General features: G+C 56.8%; 1 protein-coding gene across 4 annotated transcripts; it reads left to right on the plus strand.

Moving 5' to 3' along the window:
• CHST1 (carbohydrate sulfotransferase 1) lies at window positions 1–15,856 on the plus strand. 4 transcript variants are annotated; one of them, XM_059709581.1, is made up of 5 exons: window positions 1–476; window positions 5,608–6,034; window positions 11,728–11,845; window positions 12,548–12,621; window positions 13,717–15,856. In XM_059709581.1, the coding sequence occupies exon 5, from the start codon at window positions 13,759–13,761 to the stop codon at window positions 14,992–14,994; it is 1,236 nt and encodes a 411-aa protein (XP_059565564.1). In that variant the 5' UTR covers window positions 1–476; window positions 5,608–6,034; window positions 11,728–11,845; window positions 12,548–12,621; window positions 13,717–13,758; the 3' UTR covers window positions 14,995–15,856. The 4 variants fall into 4 exon arrangements, with proteins under 4 accessions (XP_059565564.1, XP_059565562.1, XP_059565561.1 ...); XM_059709579.1 differs by lacking the exon at window positions 5,608–6,034 and having other exon boundaries at window positions 11,722–11,845; XM_059709578.1 differs by lacking the exon at window positions 5,608–6,034.
• Window positions 15,857–19,130: the final 3,274 nt, after the last annotated feature.

A 19,130-nucleotide genomic window follows, 5' to 3' on the forward strand; every position in this document is an offset into this window, starting at 1 on the left:
ACCGCAGCGCCCGCTGCTCGGATCGGCGCTGTAGCCGCCGCCGCTGCTGCTGCCGCCGCCGCCGCCGCTGCTCTGGGCTCGGGACTCGGGACTCCAGGCGGGCGGCAGGCGCTCGGCGAGGCTCCGGCGCCCGCGGCTGCTGCTCTCCGGTGCCCGGGGCTGCGGCGCTCTGGGTCCCGGCCGCCGGCCCGGCGCCCCTGCGTTCGGGTCCCCGGTCCCGCGCCTTGCCCCGGAGAAAGCACTCCACCAGCTGAGCCGCCCGGGCTCCCGGGCTCGCGCCCTCGGGCCATGAAGAGGGGCCCGTGAGGGGCGCGCGGAAGAGGTGCAGGAGGAGGGAGGCCGCGGAGGAGTGCGCGGGAGGCGCAGGATGCCGCCGCCGCCGCCGCCGCCCGCCGACCCGGGGCGAGCCTGACTCCACACCCGAGGATGGAGCCTGCGCTGGGCGCTGCGGCGGCTCCCGGTGCGCCCCCGACCAGGTATCGGCCGGCCCGGCGGCTCCCGGGGCGGGCGGGCGCCGACACTCGCTGCAGCAGCCGGGAGGGGCGCGGGAGTAGCGGGAGCCGCCCCTCGGCTCGGGGACCGTCGCTGCGGGCGGTGCGGGCCGGGGGACAGCAGTGTGCTGGGCGCAGGACGGCTCCCCGGCTAGCGGCGAGTGAGCCCCGCCACCACCCTAGCCCATCCTCCCCCACCCGGGAGGGCAGCAAACTTGAGGAGAACTCGGGGGCTCACTGTCCCGCAGCCTCCCGGCTCCGAGCTGCCGAGTCGCCCCGAGACCCTGAGGTCCCCACACCTGCACCAACTTTCCGAACCGGGGCTGCACTCAGAGTCAGGGGGCTGCCCCTCCTGATTGCGGCTCCTAGTCCCAGCTCCGCACCCCCACGGCCACTTTGCCGTGGGCCCCCCGGACCCGGGGATGGTGCAGAGCCCCCCGGGGGAAGCCAGAACCAGCCTCCCACTCTTCTCCGGCAGGACTCTGGGGCACCCCTTCCAGGCTCTAGGAACCCAATGCCTGCTTGCACAGTAACAGCCCAGATCGGCCCTGGCTGGGAAGCCCATGGTCAGACCCGAGGGTCCTCCTGGGGTGGCATCTTGGATGCCAAGGATGACCCTCCCCCATCCCGGACCTGCCCTTTCCCAGGACTGATTCCTCGTCGCGGGTGCAGGCTTTCTTCCGTGGACTTAAACACTGCTCCTAAGCAGGAGGCTCCTAAGAAGGGCGACTGGGGAGTCCAGAGAGGTGGAGGCAGGAGATGGGAAGGTGGGTGTCCAGCCAAGGACAAACATTGAGCCCAGCATCCTTCCCAGGGCTGGTAAGGGCGGGGGCCAGGGGACCGAGGACTGTGGCCAGGAGGTGGGTACCCTGGCTGGGAAGGTGGCTGCTTTGGCAAGCCAAAGGCACCAGGAGGTAGAGGAGGCAAGCAGGTGGGGACTGAGTACCAGGTACCTGCCCCCAGGGGTTCCTCAACCCCTCCAGTAGGGCCAGGTGTCTCGGGCGGAGAGCTTACCTGGGCAGGCGGTTCCCAGACTCCAGTCCTCAGCAGCCGGGACATTCGCAGGCATCACCATGACCCTGTTTCTTTTCTAAGCGCTCGCACTCATAGTCATGACTCACACATCGGATTCACCAGGGAGGTATCAAGCCTCAACCTCTTTTCTTCCCTTCCCTCCTGGGTCTTCAGGGAGCTGCCAGGAAAGGAGGGGGCAGATTTGGGGGCCTTAGTCCCTGTGGAAGGCCAGGAGCCTGGCGCTGCAAACTTTCATTTCTCTGCTATTGTCCCAATCAGGACAAGTGAATGGCGGTTGGTCAGGCCAGGGTGGAGGGCAAGTGAGAGGAAGTCTCTGCTAATGATCCCACTAACCCTGTGCGGGGTGGGGAGGGAAGGTAGGCTTTGAAATCATGTCCAGTGCCTGCTCCCGGCACAGAAGCTAACACCCAGCCTCCTCATCTCCATGCAGAAAGAAACATTTCCCTCCCTAAATTCCAAATTTCCCTCTTCGCCGAATATTGCAAAGCTTTTGGCCAGAGGTTTTCTCCTTGGCATCTGAGGTCAGGCTTCTCTTGTAGACAGCTTCCCTTCTCCCCAGCCCCCTGCCCTCTGCCCCCTGCCCTCTGCCCCCTGCCCCCTGCCCCCTGCTCCCTGCCCCCTGCCCCCCGCCCCCTCTGCCATTTGAGGTCCTCATTAGGAGAAATGTAGAGCCCCCTTACCTCCTGCGCTCCCTCCCATAGGGCCCTAGTTCCATGGGAAGGCTGGTGGGGATGGCGCCGATGTTGGGGTGTGTGTGCCAGCTGTGCACACATGGAGGAGGTGTCCATCTGTGCTCCACTGAGTCTGCAGGAGACCCAGATGTTAGGCTCTCACTGGGGGGGCCAGGCTTAACACCCCCGCCCCCCTTCTCCTTGCCTACTTCCCTGTCTTCCTCCCTTGCCCACTGTGTCTCTACTTTTCCAACTCACTCTGCATTGGTGCGGGGAGTGAGCATTTGATATTCATAATCTGGTTCAGAGAAGGTCCCGAAGCCCTGAGTCACTGTATGGTTTCCATGGAAACAGACTTGTTCAGAGGACTCGGTGTAGTGCGGTGGTGGTGGTGGTGGTGGTGGTGGTGGTGGGGAAGAGAGAAACATATAGTAAAATCAGGCTCCACAAGTGTGGCAGGAGTTGCATCAACTCCCTTCAAGGGGGCCAGGGAGAGGCTGGGCAAGGCTCTGGGGGCCCCATAGGAGGGGCTGCTTATCCCACCCTTGGGGTCTCCCATCAGGAGCTGCTCATCTCCCCTGTGGCTCTTGGCAGGCTGCTGCTTCTCCCATGGGCCTTCTGTCTAGGTACTAAGGCTCCTGGCTGCTACTCTATGCCTCAGTTTCCCCCTCTGTGAAATGGAGAAAAGAGCACCTACCTCAGGGCTGCTGTGAAGGTCAAACATGTTAATATGGGGAACACACTCTGAATGGAGCCATAGTAAGTGTTCAATAAGTGTCATTTTTACCATTTCAGGGGGTTGGAAGACACTCCCCCAGCACATTCATCTGGAGCCATCCTCTGTGTCCTGGGAGGTGGTCTTGACATCTGGCAGGCCTGGCCTCCTGCTTTGGAAGAGCTGCCCTCAGCAACCCTGGTGCACCCCCAGCTGGGAACCAGCCGTCTATTTCTTCCTCCCACCGAGCATTTATTTAGGTTGCTGGGGGCCTGGCACCACGCTAGGGAGCCCTGGCTCCCGTTGAGACCCCACCTGTCTAGGAGCTTTATGGGAACAAATCCAAGTCCAGATGAATGGGCAGCTTCTTGCCTTAGCTCGCTGGGTATCGGGTCAGAGGGAGAGGGAAGGAGAGTCCCAGCTCTGAGGACAGAGAGAAGGGATGGGGGCCACTTTCCTTGATCCTGGAGAGGCATCTCCCTCTTGATGATCTGCCCAAGAGGGATCAGGAAATCTAAGAAAAGTAACAAACCCTGACCTTCTCCCCCACTCCCCACTTCCCCTGCTCAGGTTAAACCTCTATCGCGTAAGTGTTCCCAGCATACCATACAGGTCTGGACAGGCTCAGGGCTCCAGCCTGTCCCACCAGCAGGCTGGGAGAGGGGCCTGCCCACTGCTGCTGCTGACCTGGGGCAGTGGCTCTGGGACATTCTGGGTCCTAGTGATGGCTCAGCCAGCCCTCAGCAGCCCTCAGCAGCCCTCTCCATGCTGCCCGCCCCTCCCTGGCCTGCAGACAAGACCTGCTCTTTGTGTCACTGCTCCTCTCCTCCCATAAAGTGGGCTTCAGCTCCAGGCTCCCATCACTGTCAGCTCTTAGAGCTGCAGGGCACCTTTCCTATCCACCAGCCCTATTTTACAGATGGGAAAACTGAGATTCTTGAGGTTGCCTGCTTGGCTAGAACTCAAGCTAGCCGTGGCCGCTCCTGGCTCCACACAGCCCTGGGATACCTTCCCCCTTCCCTGGCTCTCCAGGTAGCCCCAGATGCTGGCCAGCACCCTGCTTCCCACCCCCCAGACTCTGTTTCCTGCCAAGTTCCGCCCCCCCCCCAGGTCTCTCTGGACTGTTTTGCTGTCCTCATTGGTGTTCACAACACCTTCCAATTTAATATCCTCTGCAAATTTCATTAACGGACTGTTTACTCCCTCTCTCAGGATCATTAATGAAGATGTTAGATAAGATCTGACCCAGGCTGAGTCTTGGCAGCCCTGCCCCCACTTCCAGACTCTGTCCCTCAGTCCTTCACCCTGTACTTGCCTCTTCCACTTGGGACCCTTGGGACCTGCCCCCTCCTGCTTTTGGCCACATGACAAGTGCTTAGGGCCAAGTCTGTTTTGAATTAATTTTGTAAGATTACTCGGGGCGCTGTATCAAATGCTTTGCTAAAAATCAAGATATATTACCCTGCCTGCATTTCCTTCATCTACCAGCCTTGTAATTCTATCAAAAAAGCTATCAAGTTTGTCAGGCATGATTTGTTCTTTCTAAATCCCCACGGTGCCACGTGGGGCAGAGTTCCCGCGTTTTCTCAGTGTTTAGAGATTCCCTCTGTGTTTGCTCCTTGATTAGAGCTGGGAGGCTGTGGTCTGGGAATTGTCGGGATGCTTACTTGTCCCTCCTTGGGGATGGGGAATAGGGCACAGCCCTTCTCTACTCTGGGTCTCTGCTGGGGGCAGTAGTCTGGTGCTCTCCCTTATGGATACTGCAGGCAGAGGAGACGACAGGCAAGCATGATGCCAACATTCGAAGGTCTCATGAACTGAGTACTTGCCATGTCCCAGGAAGGATGCTAAGAGCGTTATGGGTGAGGGGGGTCTCATTTAAGCCCCTCACCTGCCCTTGGAGGTGGGCGACTGGGGCTCAGAGGGAGTCAGGCTGCCCAGGACCTGAGGTGTGGGTTCCACACACTGCTGAGTTTCTCATAAGCACTTACGGGGTATGTACAGGATCAGGGGAGCTGCTAGGGGTGGTTCAGATCAAGGGTATTAGGAAGTCACAGGGGAAGGAAGGGAAACCTGTAGGGAGAACCTTGGAGGGTGAGGGCCTCGCGGCATTGCACACAGCGCCCATAGTCTGAAAGCAGTTCCCACCCTGCCACCTCCCAGCGGTGGGAGCAAGTCCCTTAGCCTCTGTGAGCCTTGGTCCCACACCTGTGGAATGGGTCCCTGGTGAGCAGCTGCCATTATGTCTACTTATGCAGGTCCCTGTTGATGTAGGGGCAGGGATACTCAGCGGTTGTCATGTTACCAATGGGTGGCTCTCCCTAAGGCTTGTCCAGGCGACAGAGGAGTGACAGGTTGAACCGTGCTGGCATCCGTGTGACCAGCTGAGGGCTGGGGGGAAGTTCTGAGCTTAAGGAGCAGGAGGGCCTTCTCTGGGCCTTGAGCCCAGTCCTGAGCCCCAGTCCAGACCATTCAGAACAGGTGGTAATAAAGACGTGTGTGGTGTTCTCTGGCTGCACAGGATTTCAGCACTCCTGGGCTCCTGGGCCCCAAAAGCACCCACTCCTCCCTGGACGCTCCTAGCCAGCCCTGGAGCCCCAGGCTGCAGGGCGGGGGTGTGCTGGCTGCTGCCTATCAGGTGCCATGCCAGGCAGGTCCCTTCTAATCTGTGATAATCTTCCTTTTTTCCGTTCAGCTCGGCAGACAAGACCCCCTGGGAAGTGGCAAGAGGGCACAGACTTGTTTGGTGTGCCAGGGAACCAGGCAGGCAGGGCCATGGGCAGCCTCCCATCTCTCCGGCTGACACCCAGGGACCTGATTCTCAGAGATGGTTGGTCAATGGGTGTTGGTTGGATGAGCCCATGTCTGGGCTCGGGTAAAAGCCGAGGTGAAGGTGGGACCTCAGCCCTGCACTCCTTGCCCCTCCCTCCTGGTCTCCAGGTGCTGGGTGATACTCTTGCTCTTGGGTGGGGTCTGGAGGCTTACCTTTGTGGTTAGGGTCAAGGCCAAGGCCAGGGCTCGGAGCTGAGCTTGAATCCTGGCTGCACCACAGATGAGCTGCGCGTGCTTGGACCAGCCCCCTCGCTGCTCCTCACCTGTGAAAGATGGCAGTTGTACCTGCGGTAAAGGCCCACTTGATGGGAGCCAGGACCCTGATCATCTCTGAGTATCCATTCCCGTAGCCCCTCCATCCTGTGCCAGAGCCCCAAGGGCCAGGTGAGCCTCCCTTCTCCCCAGGGGCCAGCTGGGCCTTATGCAGGTGGCTCCGAGACCGGAGACTTTGAGATCCAGGGACAGATGGCCCTCCTCCCGACCCCTCTGGCAGCAGCTGCCTGTACTTGAGCTCCTATTGGTGGTTTTCCAGCCTTGAAAATGGGAGGGTGGGGCCAAGCCCCGGTGTCTAGTGGGTGAGGCCTCCGTACTATTCCCACTCTGACCATGGCTGCTGGGGAGGGGAGGGAGGACAGGAAACCGGGCCTTCGGCCCAGGGTTGGGGCAGAAGGGTTCCGCCTACCACCCGCCAGGCCGGCTGTAAGACTGGCCCGAGGGAAGTGGCCCTTCTGACTCATCTCCCCCAGAGGTGCCGGGCACACTGGGCCTCGTGCCAGGAGGTCAGTCACTCTCCCCACAGCTGGGGAAAACTTTCCTCAGGCCGGGAGCTGGGACCCTGCTGACTGGCTGGGCTCAGGGCAGGACCCCAAACAGCAAGCACACAGGCAGGGTGAGCTTCAGTGGGGGAACCTTTAACATTTCACTTCCTTCAACATTCCCAGGCCACTGCTCCCTGTTTGCAGGTTAAAGTATCCGCTAGAAGTCATGCTCAGGATTCCCACTTCCTGGGTACTGCTCGGTGCCCAGCACTGTGCTAAGCTGTTGGCATCCATCAGGTTTCTGTCTCAAAACCCAAATATCTGAAATATTCTGTGGTCGACGGTCTCATTTCATAGATCAGGACAGCTGAGGCCTGTGGAGGGCAAGTGCCTTGTCCAGGGTCTCATAGCGGTAAAGCCCCAGCAGTGGGAGTCAAGTCCGGACCCAGCCACCACCCAGCCTGCCTCTTCCCAGGAGTGGTGTCCCCAGGGTCATCACGTGTGGGCACTGGAGTGACCTGCTCTGGAGACACAGAAGCTCAGAGGAGGCAGCCGAGGAGCTCTGCTGCTGCTGAGAAGTCAGCGGACCAGTCCCTCCTTGTGCTTGTCTTTGGCACCAGGATTGTGAGAACTCGCCCCCACTGGAGGTCGCTGAAGGAGGTACTGGTTCTGCCTGTGGGGTCTGTGGATAGGCCGTGGGGCCCAGGGACTCTAGCGATTGTACATAAACACCATGTTTGTGTTGGTGCAGATACTGGGGAGAAGGTCTGTAGACATCACAGTGTTAGGGGCATGACCCCTCAGGGAGGCACTCATGCCTCCAGGCTCCCTGGGCTGACCCAGACCACGGAGGCTAAGCCTGGACACCAGATTGCCTCACCTGCAAGGTTGCATTGGCTGGATTACGCGCTGGCACGCTGCTCACCTTGAAGGATGCTCTAGAACACAGCCCCAGGAAACTTGTCCTTGGGCTTATTCGGCATGGGGTCTTAGGGATAGGAAGACAGCTCAGGGCTCCCTAGGAGACCCCTTAGGAGAAATATCATGCTGAATTCAGGATCAAGGATAGCTGGGTTTCTCCTGAGCAGATGCTTTAATCTTCATCTCATAAATCCTATGAAATATATCAATGGAATATTTCCCTTTTCCCATTGGCTGCCAGGTAGCTCTGACCTATATGTGAAGCCCAGAAGTAGCTTGGCTCTTGTACACTAACCTGACTCCTAGTTCTTTCACTTTCATATCCCTGTTTTCTACTTTCTTCATTTCATCACCTCATCTTCCGTAGAAGAAAAAACCTTGTTTTATGTGTTTTAGTCTTGACCCAACAAACAAATGGTGGGTCAGTGCTGGCCACTACAGACGTAGGGATTATGCATTTCCTGTCTGCAGTCCCCATCCCAGAGGCCTGTTTGCCAACTCCCCCCTCCCTGCCCAGTTCCCCCTGCCCCTTGCTCCAGTTCCAGGGACCCCAGAGCCTTCAGGCCCCTCCATACCAGCCCTGAGTGTGGTTAGAAATACGATATTCAGATGTTTTTCTTTGCTTTCCCTGCCTCCCTAGCGCATCACAAACTGTTTTTAGGGAGAAAAGGCTGGGAGGGCAGTCGTTTCCCCAACCAGGTCCCCTTTGAGGTCTCGTTCCTCTTCAGCTCCTGCTCTGTCTCAGCCGCCCCAGCCGACCGCTGTCCTTAGTGGCCTGTCTGAGCAGACAGAGCCCCATTCTGGCGGAAAGGTGGTGACTCTGACCCTGGTGCCTTGGAAATGGGGGAGGAGACAGCTGGCTGGCAGTGCCCTGGGGACAGAATAGCTGGCACAGTGAGGTGCCAGTGCTGACTTTTGGAGCCCCACCCTGTCATTAGTCCGCAGTTTGTACATGGGTGGCTTCCCTCCATCCCCCAAAGTTAATAAACTCAAACTGAACCAAAAGCTTAGTGTAAACTGTGCCTTTCTCGTATCCCTGTCTCCTAGTCACCTCCCTCCTGTCCCCCCGCCCCCCCCCCCCCCCCAGGACATCTACAGTTACTGGCTCAGCACAAGTTCTTTTAGTGGTTGTTTATGCACATATACAAATACACACACACACACACACACACACACACACACACACACACACACATCCCTGTTAAAAAATCGGCAATGGCGATGTGATATTGCAAGCGGGTTTCTGGCCCTAGCTGCTGTTTACTTATTAGCGTGCGTAATGTGTGTGGAGCTTTCTCTGATAGAGTTAGTTGAAAAGGAAGTCCTAGAGTTGGGAGAGTGCTGCTAGTAGAAGGTTCCTGGACCTCCTAAAGCCCACCCAGGGGTGCCCCTTCTTTTCCCTAGAGGCTTAACCTCTCCAATTGTGTGTGTAAAATTGTGGGCACAAATGGGTCTTTCTGGGAGGAGGGAGTCTGTGGCCCAGAAAAGGCAGTGTCACAACTCTGCATTGCATGGGATTTCATGGGGCTGGGGGCTGGAGGGGGGGGGGGCGGGGGGGAGGCACGGGAAGGGATGAGGCTGGGGGCAGGGTGGTGCAAACGCAGCAGAGGGCAGAGCCCCTTGTTTCTGGGTCCCACTGGGTCAGCTGTGGATCGGACTGAGGTGGGAGGCAGAGCTGCCCACACCTGGTATCTTCTTGGAAGATGCCTGGGGCCTTCCTAATCCCAAAGAAGGGTCCCCTGTGTTCAGTGAGAGTGGCCCTGACTCTGAGAGTGGAGTATGGGGCCTTCCTTGGATCAGAAATGCCGTGGTCAGACCTGGGAGGCCCTTAGAGTCGCTGGATCTATGGAAAAACCGAGGCACAGAGACCAGGGAGTGAGTACAAGATCACAGGCCAGGGAAAGGCAGAGGCGGTGGGTGCCCCTGCCCGTGACAGTTCAGTGTTCCCTCCCCTGCCAGAGCAGAATGAGACCAGGGTGGAGAGGCCCTCGGGATGAGGTTTGGCTGCCTGTTGCTGCTTGCCTTTTGGCGTGTGGGTAAGGAAGAGGGGGTGCACAGAGCAGAGACCACAGGCAGGGTGGGCGTGTAATCATCACACCTCACTGCATCCTGCAACCTCACCTCCTGTTGGCTGCCTCCTCACATTAAGCTGCAGCCAACCAGGCAGGAATTCTGAACAGGCAACGCCGGACTAAGAGCTGCACTACAGGATATGCCCACCAGAGGACAGCAGGCGAGCCATTGCGGTAGCTCAGCCTGAGAAGGTAGCCTGGCTGGGAGAGAAGGCCCTGAGGAAGGGATGGTGGGCAGAGGCCTCCTGGCAGAGGTCTGGGCACAGTGGTCAGGGAGAGTGTGTGCCACAGTCAGTGATGATTTGTTCTGGGGCGTACCTCGAGATAAAAACCAAATACTACATGTAATGATAATAGTCAGTTACATTCATTGAGTGCTTACTCTATGCTAGACACAATTAATCCTCACAACAGCATTGTTAAAATTATTCCCACTTTGCAGGTGAGAAAACAGGGGCCAAGCGAGATTAAGAAACCTGGCCATCAATGGGGCTGGTGTCAGAGTCCATGTCCCAGGCCTGAGGCTGTGCCATATTCTATGCCTGGCATTGACTAAATGCTTGAAGTTCTTTGATTCTATGATGAGACCCACTTTACAGATGGGGAAACCTAGACTCAGAGACAGTGCGTCACCCGGGTCCACACGCCTGCTAAGTGACATCTAAGTGAGTGTGGTTCCATGGCTTGAGCTCTTAGCTCTGAATTGTAGTTCTCCCATGAAGAGGTGTTTTCCACCCCCACCCCCACCATGCCACAATCTGCCCTAATATTAAGGTGGCTGACATGGAAATCTGAGCTTTCGGCTGGTAGGGGGAGTTCACCAACTCTCCCACTTCCAACAGAAGTTGCAGATTCCAGGTCTAAGATTTGCCTGGATTTCAACTAGGCAGAGGGAGAGGGAGGCCATGCCAGAGGCTGCTAGAAGCTCAGGGAGGGGACCCGGGGCTCATGGTCTGGCTTTGAGGTGGAGGGCATTGCGGAGTCCCTTGCAGTGACCAAAGCTCCCCTGGGGACAATGGGACCTGGTTCCAGGGCCTCTGTTTTTCAGGGCACATGCCTCTAGCATACCAAGAAGGCTTGGCCAGCCCTGGCCCCTGCTCTGCCAGGCCGGCAGGACAGCAGGGACATTTCTCGGAGGACCTGACTTCCTCCATCCTGCCGTTCCCAGGCCCTGGCGTTGCCTTTCTGGGGGAAAGGCGATGGCCGGCAATGGGGCCTTTGAGCACATTCCCCTCCTTGGTCCCCAGGCTGCACCTTATGAATCTGAGTCCCACTTTCTTAGGGATTTATAGCAGCGAGATGCTCCAGTTACTTCTGCTTCATTAACAAAGGCAGCAGCTTCCAATCCTGCCTTAAGTTTCTCCGGGTGCGGGCGGGGAAGGAAAACACTGAAATGGTCCCCTCCCTGCAGCATGCTCCTCTTTAATCTGTTTCTGGAACTGGAATCCTATAGTTAAACGAAGTCTCTTTAAGGGTTCTGTTTCCTGTCTTGGTGAGGACCAAAGGGGGTGGAATGTGAGTGGAATAGGGATCAGGGAGGAGGATTCGAGCATGGACTCCAGAACACAGTGCCTGGGCTGGAATCCTGGCTCTACCCCCTACTAGAAATTTATCAAACCTTTCAGAGCCTCAGCTTCCTTATCTGTAAAATGGGGATATTACAGCATCAGTCTTACATGGTTGGCAGGAGGGTGAGATGAGCTGCTGCCTGTGAAGGGAGCACATGCCCGGGAGAAGCATCATGAATGCCCAGTAAGTGCTTGCCTTCCTTTGTGCTGTTTCACCCATAGTGCCTGTCTCATGCTGAGCCGTTGGCAGATGTCTGCCCCCTTCTCATGTCCAGTCCCTCTCTCACCGATTCACAAATGGGCTGGGGATATTGGTCAAATGCATGTTTGAAGGCCAAGTATGTGTAAGCTGGAGGAGCAGAAAGTCAAATCTCCTTCGAGGGAAAAGAGTGTGGGCTCTGGGGAACCTGCTAGATGTGGGTTAACCTAGACGTGAGCTCAAGCAGTTTCCTCTACTCTCTGTGCCTCAGCTGCCCGTGAAATGAAGCTTATACTGGCTTCCACATGAAGTTCTTGCGAGGAATAAATGAGCTCTCAGATAAAGGGCTTAGCACGTAGGCTGCACTCAATAGATGCTAACCACAATAATGCTATGATCTTGGTGTTTTAACTTAGAATCCTCGCAGAGCATGAAGGTCAGGTTTACTTTTGCTTTGAGTTGCAGGTAGCCTTTCTCTGTCCGGCGTGGTTGGCAGAAGAACCTCCCTCCCCAGCTGTCCCTTCCTGCGGGGCTCAGCATCTGGGCTGCTGCGACTGAGCTGCCACCCCCCCACCCCCCGGAGGTGTGAGGTGAGGCCCCCTGCCCTTGCTGATTTCCACTAACCCCCTCCTGGGTAGTTACTGAACAAGTTGGAATTTGAAAGGTCAGGCTGTTATATTGATTTAAAATGCAGAACCAGCCGGGGTTGTGTGCCAGCCCAATTTTTGGGATAAGTTTGATTCTGACATTTTGTTCCATCATTAGAGGCTGAGCGCTGCGGCTGGTTGGGTGGGTCTGGTCATCAGAGCTGAATGGACAGAACTAGCTAGGCCGGGGGTATTTGTGGCCAGTGGATCTCTTTGCAGCTCCATTGTGTGATGAGTGTGTGTGGGTGCCTCTCTGGGGTGTTTTCCCATGTGGGGTACCAACTCTTGGTCAGGTAGGGGTGCAAGCTTGCCAGCTCTCTGCCCCCTGGGTTCTGGTGCGAGCAGAGGACTACGGCTGGTTAGGAGGGCATGGGTAGGTAGGTGGGGGAGGTAAGAGGAGGGGGTATGATGTAGCCCAGGACTCAGGGGGCTGGATGCAGCGGGTCAGAGATGGCATTGGGTTATTTGGAGCCCTGAGTCAGTGATAGATATGGGAGAGCAGGCAGCACCTTCATCACCCAGCCCTGGGGGACAGGGGGAAGTCAGTAGAGCACAGGACACAGGAGAGCAGGGGTAGGAAGGGAGGTGCTGGGAGCCCAACCCCATTTACAGACCCCCTTCTCTCCCTGTCTCTGCAGTTTGCTGGCCACAGGGCTGCTGCGCAGGAGACCTGGCGGCTGTGGACTCCCCAGCTCGGAGCAGCCCCTCTTTGGTGAGTGGTGGGTCCCTCCCTGCATTGGCCCTGGAGCAGCCCCAGCCCTCCCCCAGGGCCTGAGCTGAACTAGCCCCTCTTGGGGCACTTCCAGATGTTCAGGTTGGCTCCTGGCCCCAAACCCTGGGCACACCGTTCACTTTCACGGCTCTCCTCATTCCCATGCTTTCCTTGGGGTGCTCCTGGTCCACCCCCTCCTCTTCTCTCTGGTTCTCTGGGGCCATTGCTGGGCTACTGGTGGGTCCCCGAGCTCACTCTGTGCACAGAAGGGGCTGAGGGCCCTTGAGGACTGGCTGAGGCGGAGGGGCCAGTTAGTTCTGCTGTCAGTGGGGGTCATCGCCCATGGCCTGGACCTCTTCCCTGTGTGGCTGGGAGCAAACCAGGAGGACACTGGGGCCTGGGAAAGGATGAGGTCCCATTCTCAACAGCCGTGGCCTTGTCTCTGCTCTGGGCCAGGTGACTCTTAGAGCCCCCACGGGCCCCAGGAGTCCTCACCTGGAGTAAGCTGGTCACTGCATCCGTAAGTCAGGGGATGGTGGTGGCTGACACAGTTGTCCTCAGCGGGCGTGGCTGAGTGGATGTTGGCAGCTCACCGACTCACCAGGCACCAGGGTCCTTTCTGCGCGGGCTCAGGAGGCATCTGACATGGACTCTTCTCCCTCCAGGGGGTGAACAGGGGTGGAGGAAAGATGACCACATGGGTCACTTTGTGAGGGTGGAAGGAAGATGCAGGTGGGCCCAGGAGATGCCAGCAGGGGCGACAGGCAGTGGCAGGGAATGGCCACACCCTATATGTGGGATTGGGGGGAGTTAGTTTCTTGCCCTACGGGCCCCTCCTTTCTGCTGGGAGGCCTACAGCATTCCGTAGCTTAAACCCTGCAGGACAGGGTCCCGGGAATCAGTTGGTTCAGTCCAGTGACTCCCCCAGAGAATGGTGCAGCCTAGGGTAGAAGCTACTCTGGCCTTCCGTGCAGTGAGTGAGCCCTGGGCAGGGAGCAGGGGGTACTCCCTACACCCCCCTGGAGTCTGACTCTTATTCTGTGTGAGGCACCTAAGCCTGGCTGCCCCCTGATGGCTGCCCGCCTTTGCCCGCAGAGCTCGAAAGGTGGAGAAGCAGCCCCATGAAGGTGCCCAGCCATGCAATGTTCGTGGAAGGCCGTCCTCCTCCTCGCCCTGGCCTCCATCGCCATCCAGTACACGGCCATCCGCACCTTCACCGCCAAGTCCTTGCACACCTGCCCGGGGCTGGCCGAGGCGGGACTGGCCGAGCGGCTGTGCGAAGAGGGCCCCACCTTCACCTACAACCTCTCCCGCAAGACCCACATCCTCATCCTGGCCACCACGCGGAGCGGCTCCTCCTTCGTGGGCCAGCTCTTCAACCAGCACCTGGACGTCTTCTACCTGTTCGAGCCCCTCTACCACGTGCAGAACACGCTCATCCCCCGCTTCACCCAGGGCAGGAGCCCCGCGGACCGGCGGGTCATGCTGGGCGCCAGCCGGGACCTCCTGCGGAGCCTCTACGACTGTGACCTGCACTTCCTGGAGAACTACATCAAGCCGCCGCCCGTCAACCACACCACCGACCGGGTCTTCCGCCGCGGGGCCAGCCGCGTGCTGTGCTCCCGCCCCGTCTGCGACCCCCCGGGCTCCGCCGACCTGGTGCTGGAGGAGGGCGACTGCGTGCGCAAGTGCGGCCTGCTGAACCTGACCGTGGCGGCCGAGGCCTGCCGGGAGCGCAGCCACGTGGCCATCAAGACCGTGCGGGTGCCCGAGGTGAACGACCTGCGCGCTCTGGTGGAAGACCCCCGGCTGAACCTCAAGGTCATCCAGCTGGTCCGAGACCCGCGGGGCATCCTGGCTTCCCGCAGCGAGACCTTCCGGGACACCTACCGGCTCTGGCGGCTCTGGTACGGCACCGGGAGGAAGCCCTACAACCTGGACGTGACCCAGCTGACCACGGTGTGCGAGGACTTCTCCAACTCCGTGGCCACCGGCCTCATGCGGCCCTCGTGGCTCAAAGGCAAGTACATGCTGGTGCGCTACGAGGACCTGGCCAGGAACCCCATGAAGAAGACGGAGGAGATCTACGGGTTCCTGGGCATCCCCCTGGACAGCCACGTGGCCCGCTGGATCCAGAACAACACGCAGGGCGACCCCGCCTTGGGCAAGCACAAGTACGGCACCGTGCGCAACTCGGCGGCCACGGCTGAGAAGTGGCGCTTCCGCCTCTCCTATGACATTGTGGCCTTTGCCCAGAACGCCTGCCAGCGGGTGCTGGCGCAGCTGGGCTACCGGATGGCCGCCTCGGAGGAGGAGCTCAAGAACCCCGCCATCAGCCTGGTGGAGGAGCGGGACTTCCGCCCCTTCTCGTGACAGGGGCTCAGGGGTGGGCATGAGGGGCACCTGGTGTCGGTTTTGATAAAATGGACCGTTTTTTAACTGTTGCCTTATTTCCCCTTCCCTCTTCCACCCTGTCTTTGTGTCCTTCCTGCCCCCTGCCCCCCATCCTCTGTCCCCCCACTTCCTCTGCCTCGTTTGTCTCTGAAATTTGCACTATGTCTTGGACAGGAATCACTGGGGCAGAGGGGGAGTCAAGTGGGGTACAGCCCACCCCCCACCCCACCCCACCCCATCCCATTCAGACACACGGATGTTGGGTCTCTGTGTGGATGGTGGCAATGTTTACAAGCACCACACTCACACATTCACATACGTACACACATACACACAGGCGCCCACCAGGAGAGACACCCCAAACCACACAACTCCTGGAACTTTTGAATGGACGAGTGGTCAGGGCATGGTAATTTTTGCACTGTTTACTTCTACAAGGTAAGAGGTTAATGACAAAAAGGCCACCGCTCTCTAAGTTATGAATGGTGTCTGTCCCTCCTCATCCGGCTTCCTGCCCCCAATGCCCACTGCCCCCTTTGGAGCATAGAAACTGCCCCCTCCTGCCCACCCTTGCCTGTCGGTGAGCAGGTTTTTACTGTGAGGTGAATGTGGACCTTGTTTATTTTTTCCAGACTGTGGCGATGCTGTCTGTCTGTCTGAGTCTTGTGGCTGCCCCTGGACCAGTGATGGCTGATAAATCTTATGGGTTTCTGATTGATCTTAGGGTCCATCTGTGATATTTCTTTGTGCCAAAAAGAAAAAAAAAAGAGTGGATCAGTTTGCTAAATGAACATTGAAATGCTTTATCTGTGTTTTCTGTAAATAAAAGAGTGCAATAATATCTGGGCGTGACCGTGGGCCATTCTGTGTGGGTGAGGGCAGGCCTGGGTGGGGACTAGGTGCTTCTGACTTTGGGGAGGAGAGAAGGAGTTGGAGGCGGGGATTCAGTGACTAGTCGCTGGCTTTCAGAACTCATGTCATCCTCCTCACCCTCCACATTGAGTTCAGGGTTCATTTCCATTCACCAGTTGAGACCAGGCACCTTATAGCCAGGGTGATATTCAAAACATTTAACAAGGGGCATGCCCAGAGGTCAGGAAGAGGTCCTGGTGACCCCTTCCTATGCCACGAATCACTCTTTCAATTGCTGGGTCTGGGGCAGAGATAGCTGGGGAGGGGAACATTTGAGGGATGGGTTGGGTCAGGGCAGTGGCTGCTTATCACCTGGCCTGGAAGTATTTCAGTATTTTAACAACTAGTGCAGGTGTCTACACAGGTGGAACATCAAACGTGCTTATTTCCCTTCCCATCCTTGGCAATCTAGCAGCTTCCCTCTTATTCCAAGAAAACAGCTGGTTCCTGGGGTGGGGGCCACAGCTCTGTTGTCCTGGAACAATACGAGTGCCTGGAAAGGCAGCTCCAGTGGTGCAGGGCTTCCCGCGGAAACCTGGTCCTGGCCTGTGTTATATGAGTCAGGAGGGTATACATTCAGCCACCATAGCAAATACCTTAGAGCAGTGGTTCTCAACCTGTGGGTCGCGACCCCTTTGGGGGTCAAACGACCCTTTCACAGGGGTCACCTAAGACCATCGGAAAACACATATATAATTACATATTGTTTTTGTGATTAATCACTATGCTTTATGTTCAATTTGTAACAATGAAATTGGGGGGCACCACAACATGAGGAACTGAATTAAAGGGTTGTCGCATTAGGAAGGTTGAGAACCACCGCCTTAGAGCTTACTCAAGATGGGCTGTTTCATTCTCACTGAGCAGTGCATGTGGCATAAGCTGGTCAGGGTTGATATGGTGGCTCCCAGATACAAGGGACCCTGGTTCTTGCCATGTTACTGCTGCTCCACTGTTCTAAGGTGTTGCTTTTGACTCTGGTCCAAGATGGCTCACTAGGCAGTGGAAAGGAGAAAAACGAGGCACACCTCTGTCCTTTGTGAGTACAACTCCGAAGTTATAGACATTAGTTCCAGTCATGACACATTTAGCTGCAAAGAAAGATGGGAAATGTAGTTTTTATCTGAGAGGTCTTGACTTAAAGTGGCCAATGGGTCAAAGGCTTATCTCTGGGCTTCAGGTGTCTTTTCTGTAAAAAGGAGAGTATGATTTAAAGCCTCATGTTTCAGGACTAGGAAGCTAGTATGGAAACATCTCTGTTAAGACTGGTGGGCAAGGCCTGGAGCTTTTGGGGCCCACTTCTCACCCTGGTTCACAGAGGTTGCTTCTCCAGCTTGTGGCAAGTGAGTCATCCTGTATGTGGGCTTCCTGGCACCAGTGCCTCCCACATGCCCGTGGGCAGCTGTTCCAGCACCCAGGGAAGACCTGCTCCAGTGGACGCCACCGCAGGTTGGCTCTCTCCCTGTTACAGTAAATGATGTTGGGCACTTGTCTCTGAGGAGCCCCCCTTTCACTCTCATACTGCCCTGCCTTGGATTGCTCCAGAGCCAGGGGGCTTTTCTCCTCTGGGTGGGTGGCTTAGTTGGAACTGGGAGACACTGGCCTACTTGGAAGGACACCCTCCCCTCAACTGCCACGACCGAAGACTTTCATAACACTGGCTGGGGCTTTCAGAAGAAAGTCCTGTTTAGTGATGGAATCATTCATTCATTCATTCATTCACTCAAGTGTTTCTGACTTTTCTGTGTGTGGGCCCTGAGGTTATGGGCACTCCTTAAAGAAAGGTAATCTAGTGGCTGGTAAACATAAAAAGGTTACAGCGTGGGCAAAGCACTGTGCCCACAGGTGTGTGCCACATAGATAGGGCTGGCCACACGCCAACCTGGTTTTAGCAACTACAAGGCCACTATAATAAGTCCCAGGCTTATTCCCTAGGCCTCATGGTGTCATTTGATGTGTCCCTTGTCTTGGGCCTTACAGATGTCAGGGAGGGTTTCTCTGAGGTGGTGGTGCCTGAGTTGAGTCTTGAGTGGTAGGAGCTGGCCCTAGCTAGGGTGTGAGAAGATTGTTCCCAGCTGAGGGACGAGGAGGTGCTAGGGCAAAGGGGTGGGAAGGAATGGGCATTTACATCTGTGTGGGCTGTGGGCAGGGATGTGTGGGGTGGACCATGCCCCACATCCTGCCCCCCCTCCCCCCACTTCTGAAGCTTAGAAAATCCATTTCACTAGTTCACCCAAGGCAGTTCAGCCTTCAAGGGATTTATTTATGCTGACCAAACCCACCAGACAGAGGATCGGAGACCAGAGGGCTTGCCTGCTTTTAGGACAAAGACCCAACTCTCTGTGCTGTTGGAGGCCTGGCATGTCCTGGCTGCCACCCACCTCTGGTTTTTCCTGTGCCACGCTCCTCTTTGCTCCTCACTCTCTGGTTTCCCCACTTTCTTTCAATTCCTTGAACTCACAGAGGTAAATGATTGCAGTTCCAGCCCCCAGTTTGTTCACACTTGACTCTGGGCTTAGCCCTGTGTCTTGCTTTGGGCAATGGGATGATAGCAAATGGGATGGATGCTGAGACGTGAAAAGTACCCGAGCTCCGGAGGTGTCCTTTTTGGCTGCCTTGCACTGCCACGGGAAGGAAGCCAGGGTAGCTTGGAGGAGAGGACAGACAGACCGAGAGGGGAAGAACCAAGGAGCCCCAGCCAGTGGGCAGCCGGTCCACACAGACGCACAGAGCGCCTCTGCCAGCTTCAGCCACAACGTTACCTGCTTGTTGGAACTCCCTGGCTGAACCCAGCCAGGTTTCTCGCCCACAGAATTGTGGGTTGCTTTCAGCCACTAAGTTTTAGAGTAACTTGTTATGCGGTGAAAGCCAACCAATACGCAAGCGATTCTCTCTTTGCGGGGTCTTTGCACAGGCCGCCCCTTTCACCTGGGTTACTCCTGTTTATATAATTTATGTCCACTTATCCTTTGGAAATCAGCTTCATTATCAACTCTTCCTCAGTTTTATCAGTTCTGTTATCCTAATGATAGGCCCTTATATAACTGATTATGTATTTTATACATCCCGATTATAGGCCCTTCTGGCACTGTATACATCTCTTTTATGGTCCTTACCATAGTTATAATCACATTTTTTATTACAGGACCTGGCACACAATAGATATCCAATAAACACTGGTTGAATGAATAAAGAATGAATAA

This window comes from Myotis daubentonii, chromosome 9 (genome assembly GCF_963259705.1).
Source record: "Myotis daubentonii chromosome 9, mMyoDau2.1, whole genome shotgun sequence".
Lineage (NCBI taxonomy): Eukaryota > Metazoa > Chordata > Mammalia > Chiroptera > Vespertilionidae > Myotis > Myotis daubentonii.

Bases quoted from the DNA above. Each gene is read 5' to 3' on its own strand.
- CHST1 (XM_059709581.1), top strand. From the start codon at position 13,759: ATGCAATGTTCGTGGAAGGCCGTCCTCCTCCTCGCCCTGGCCTCCATC.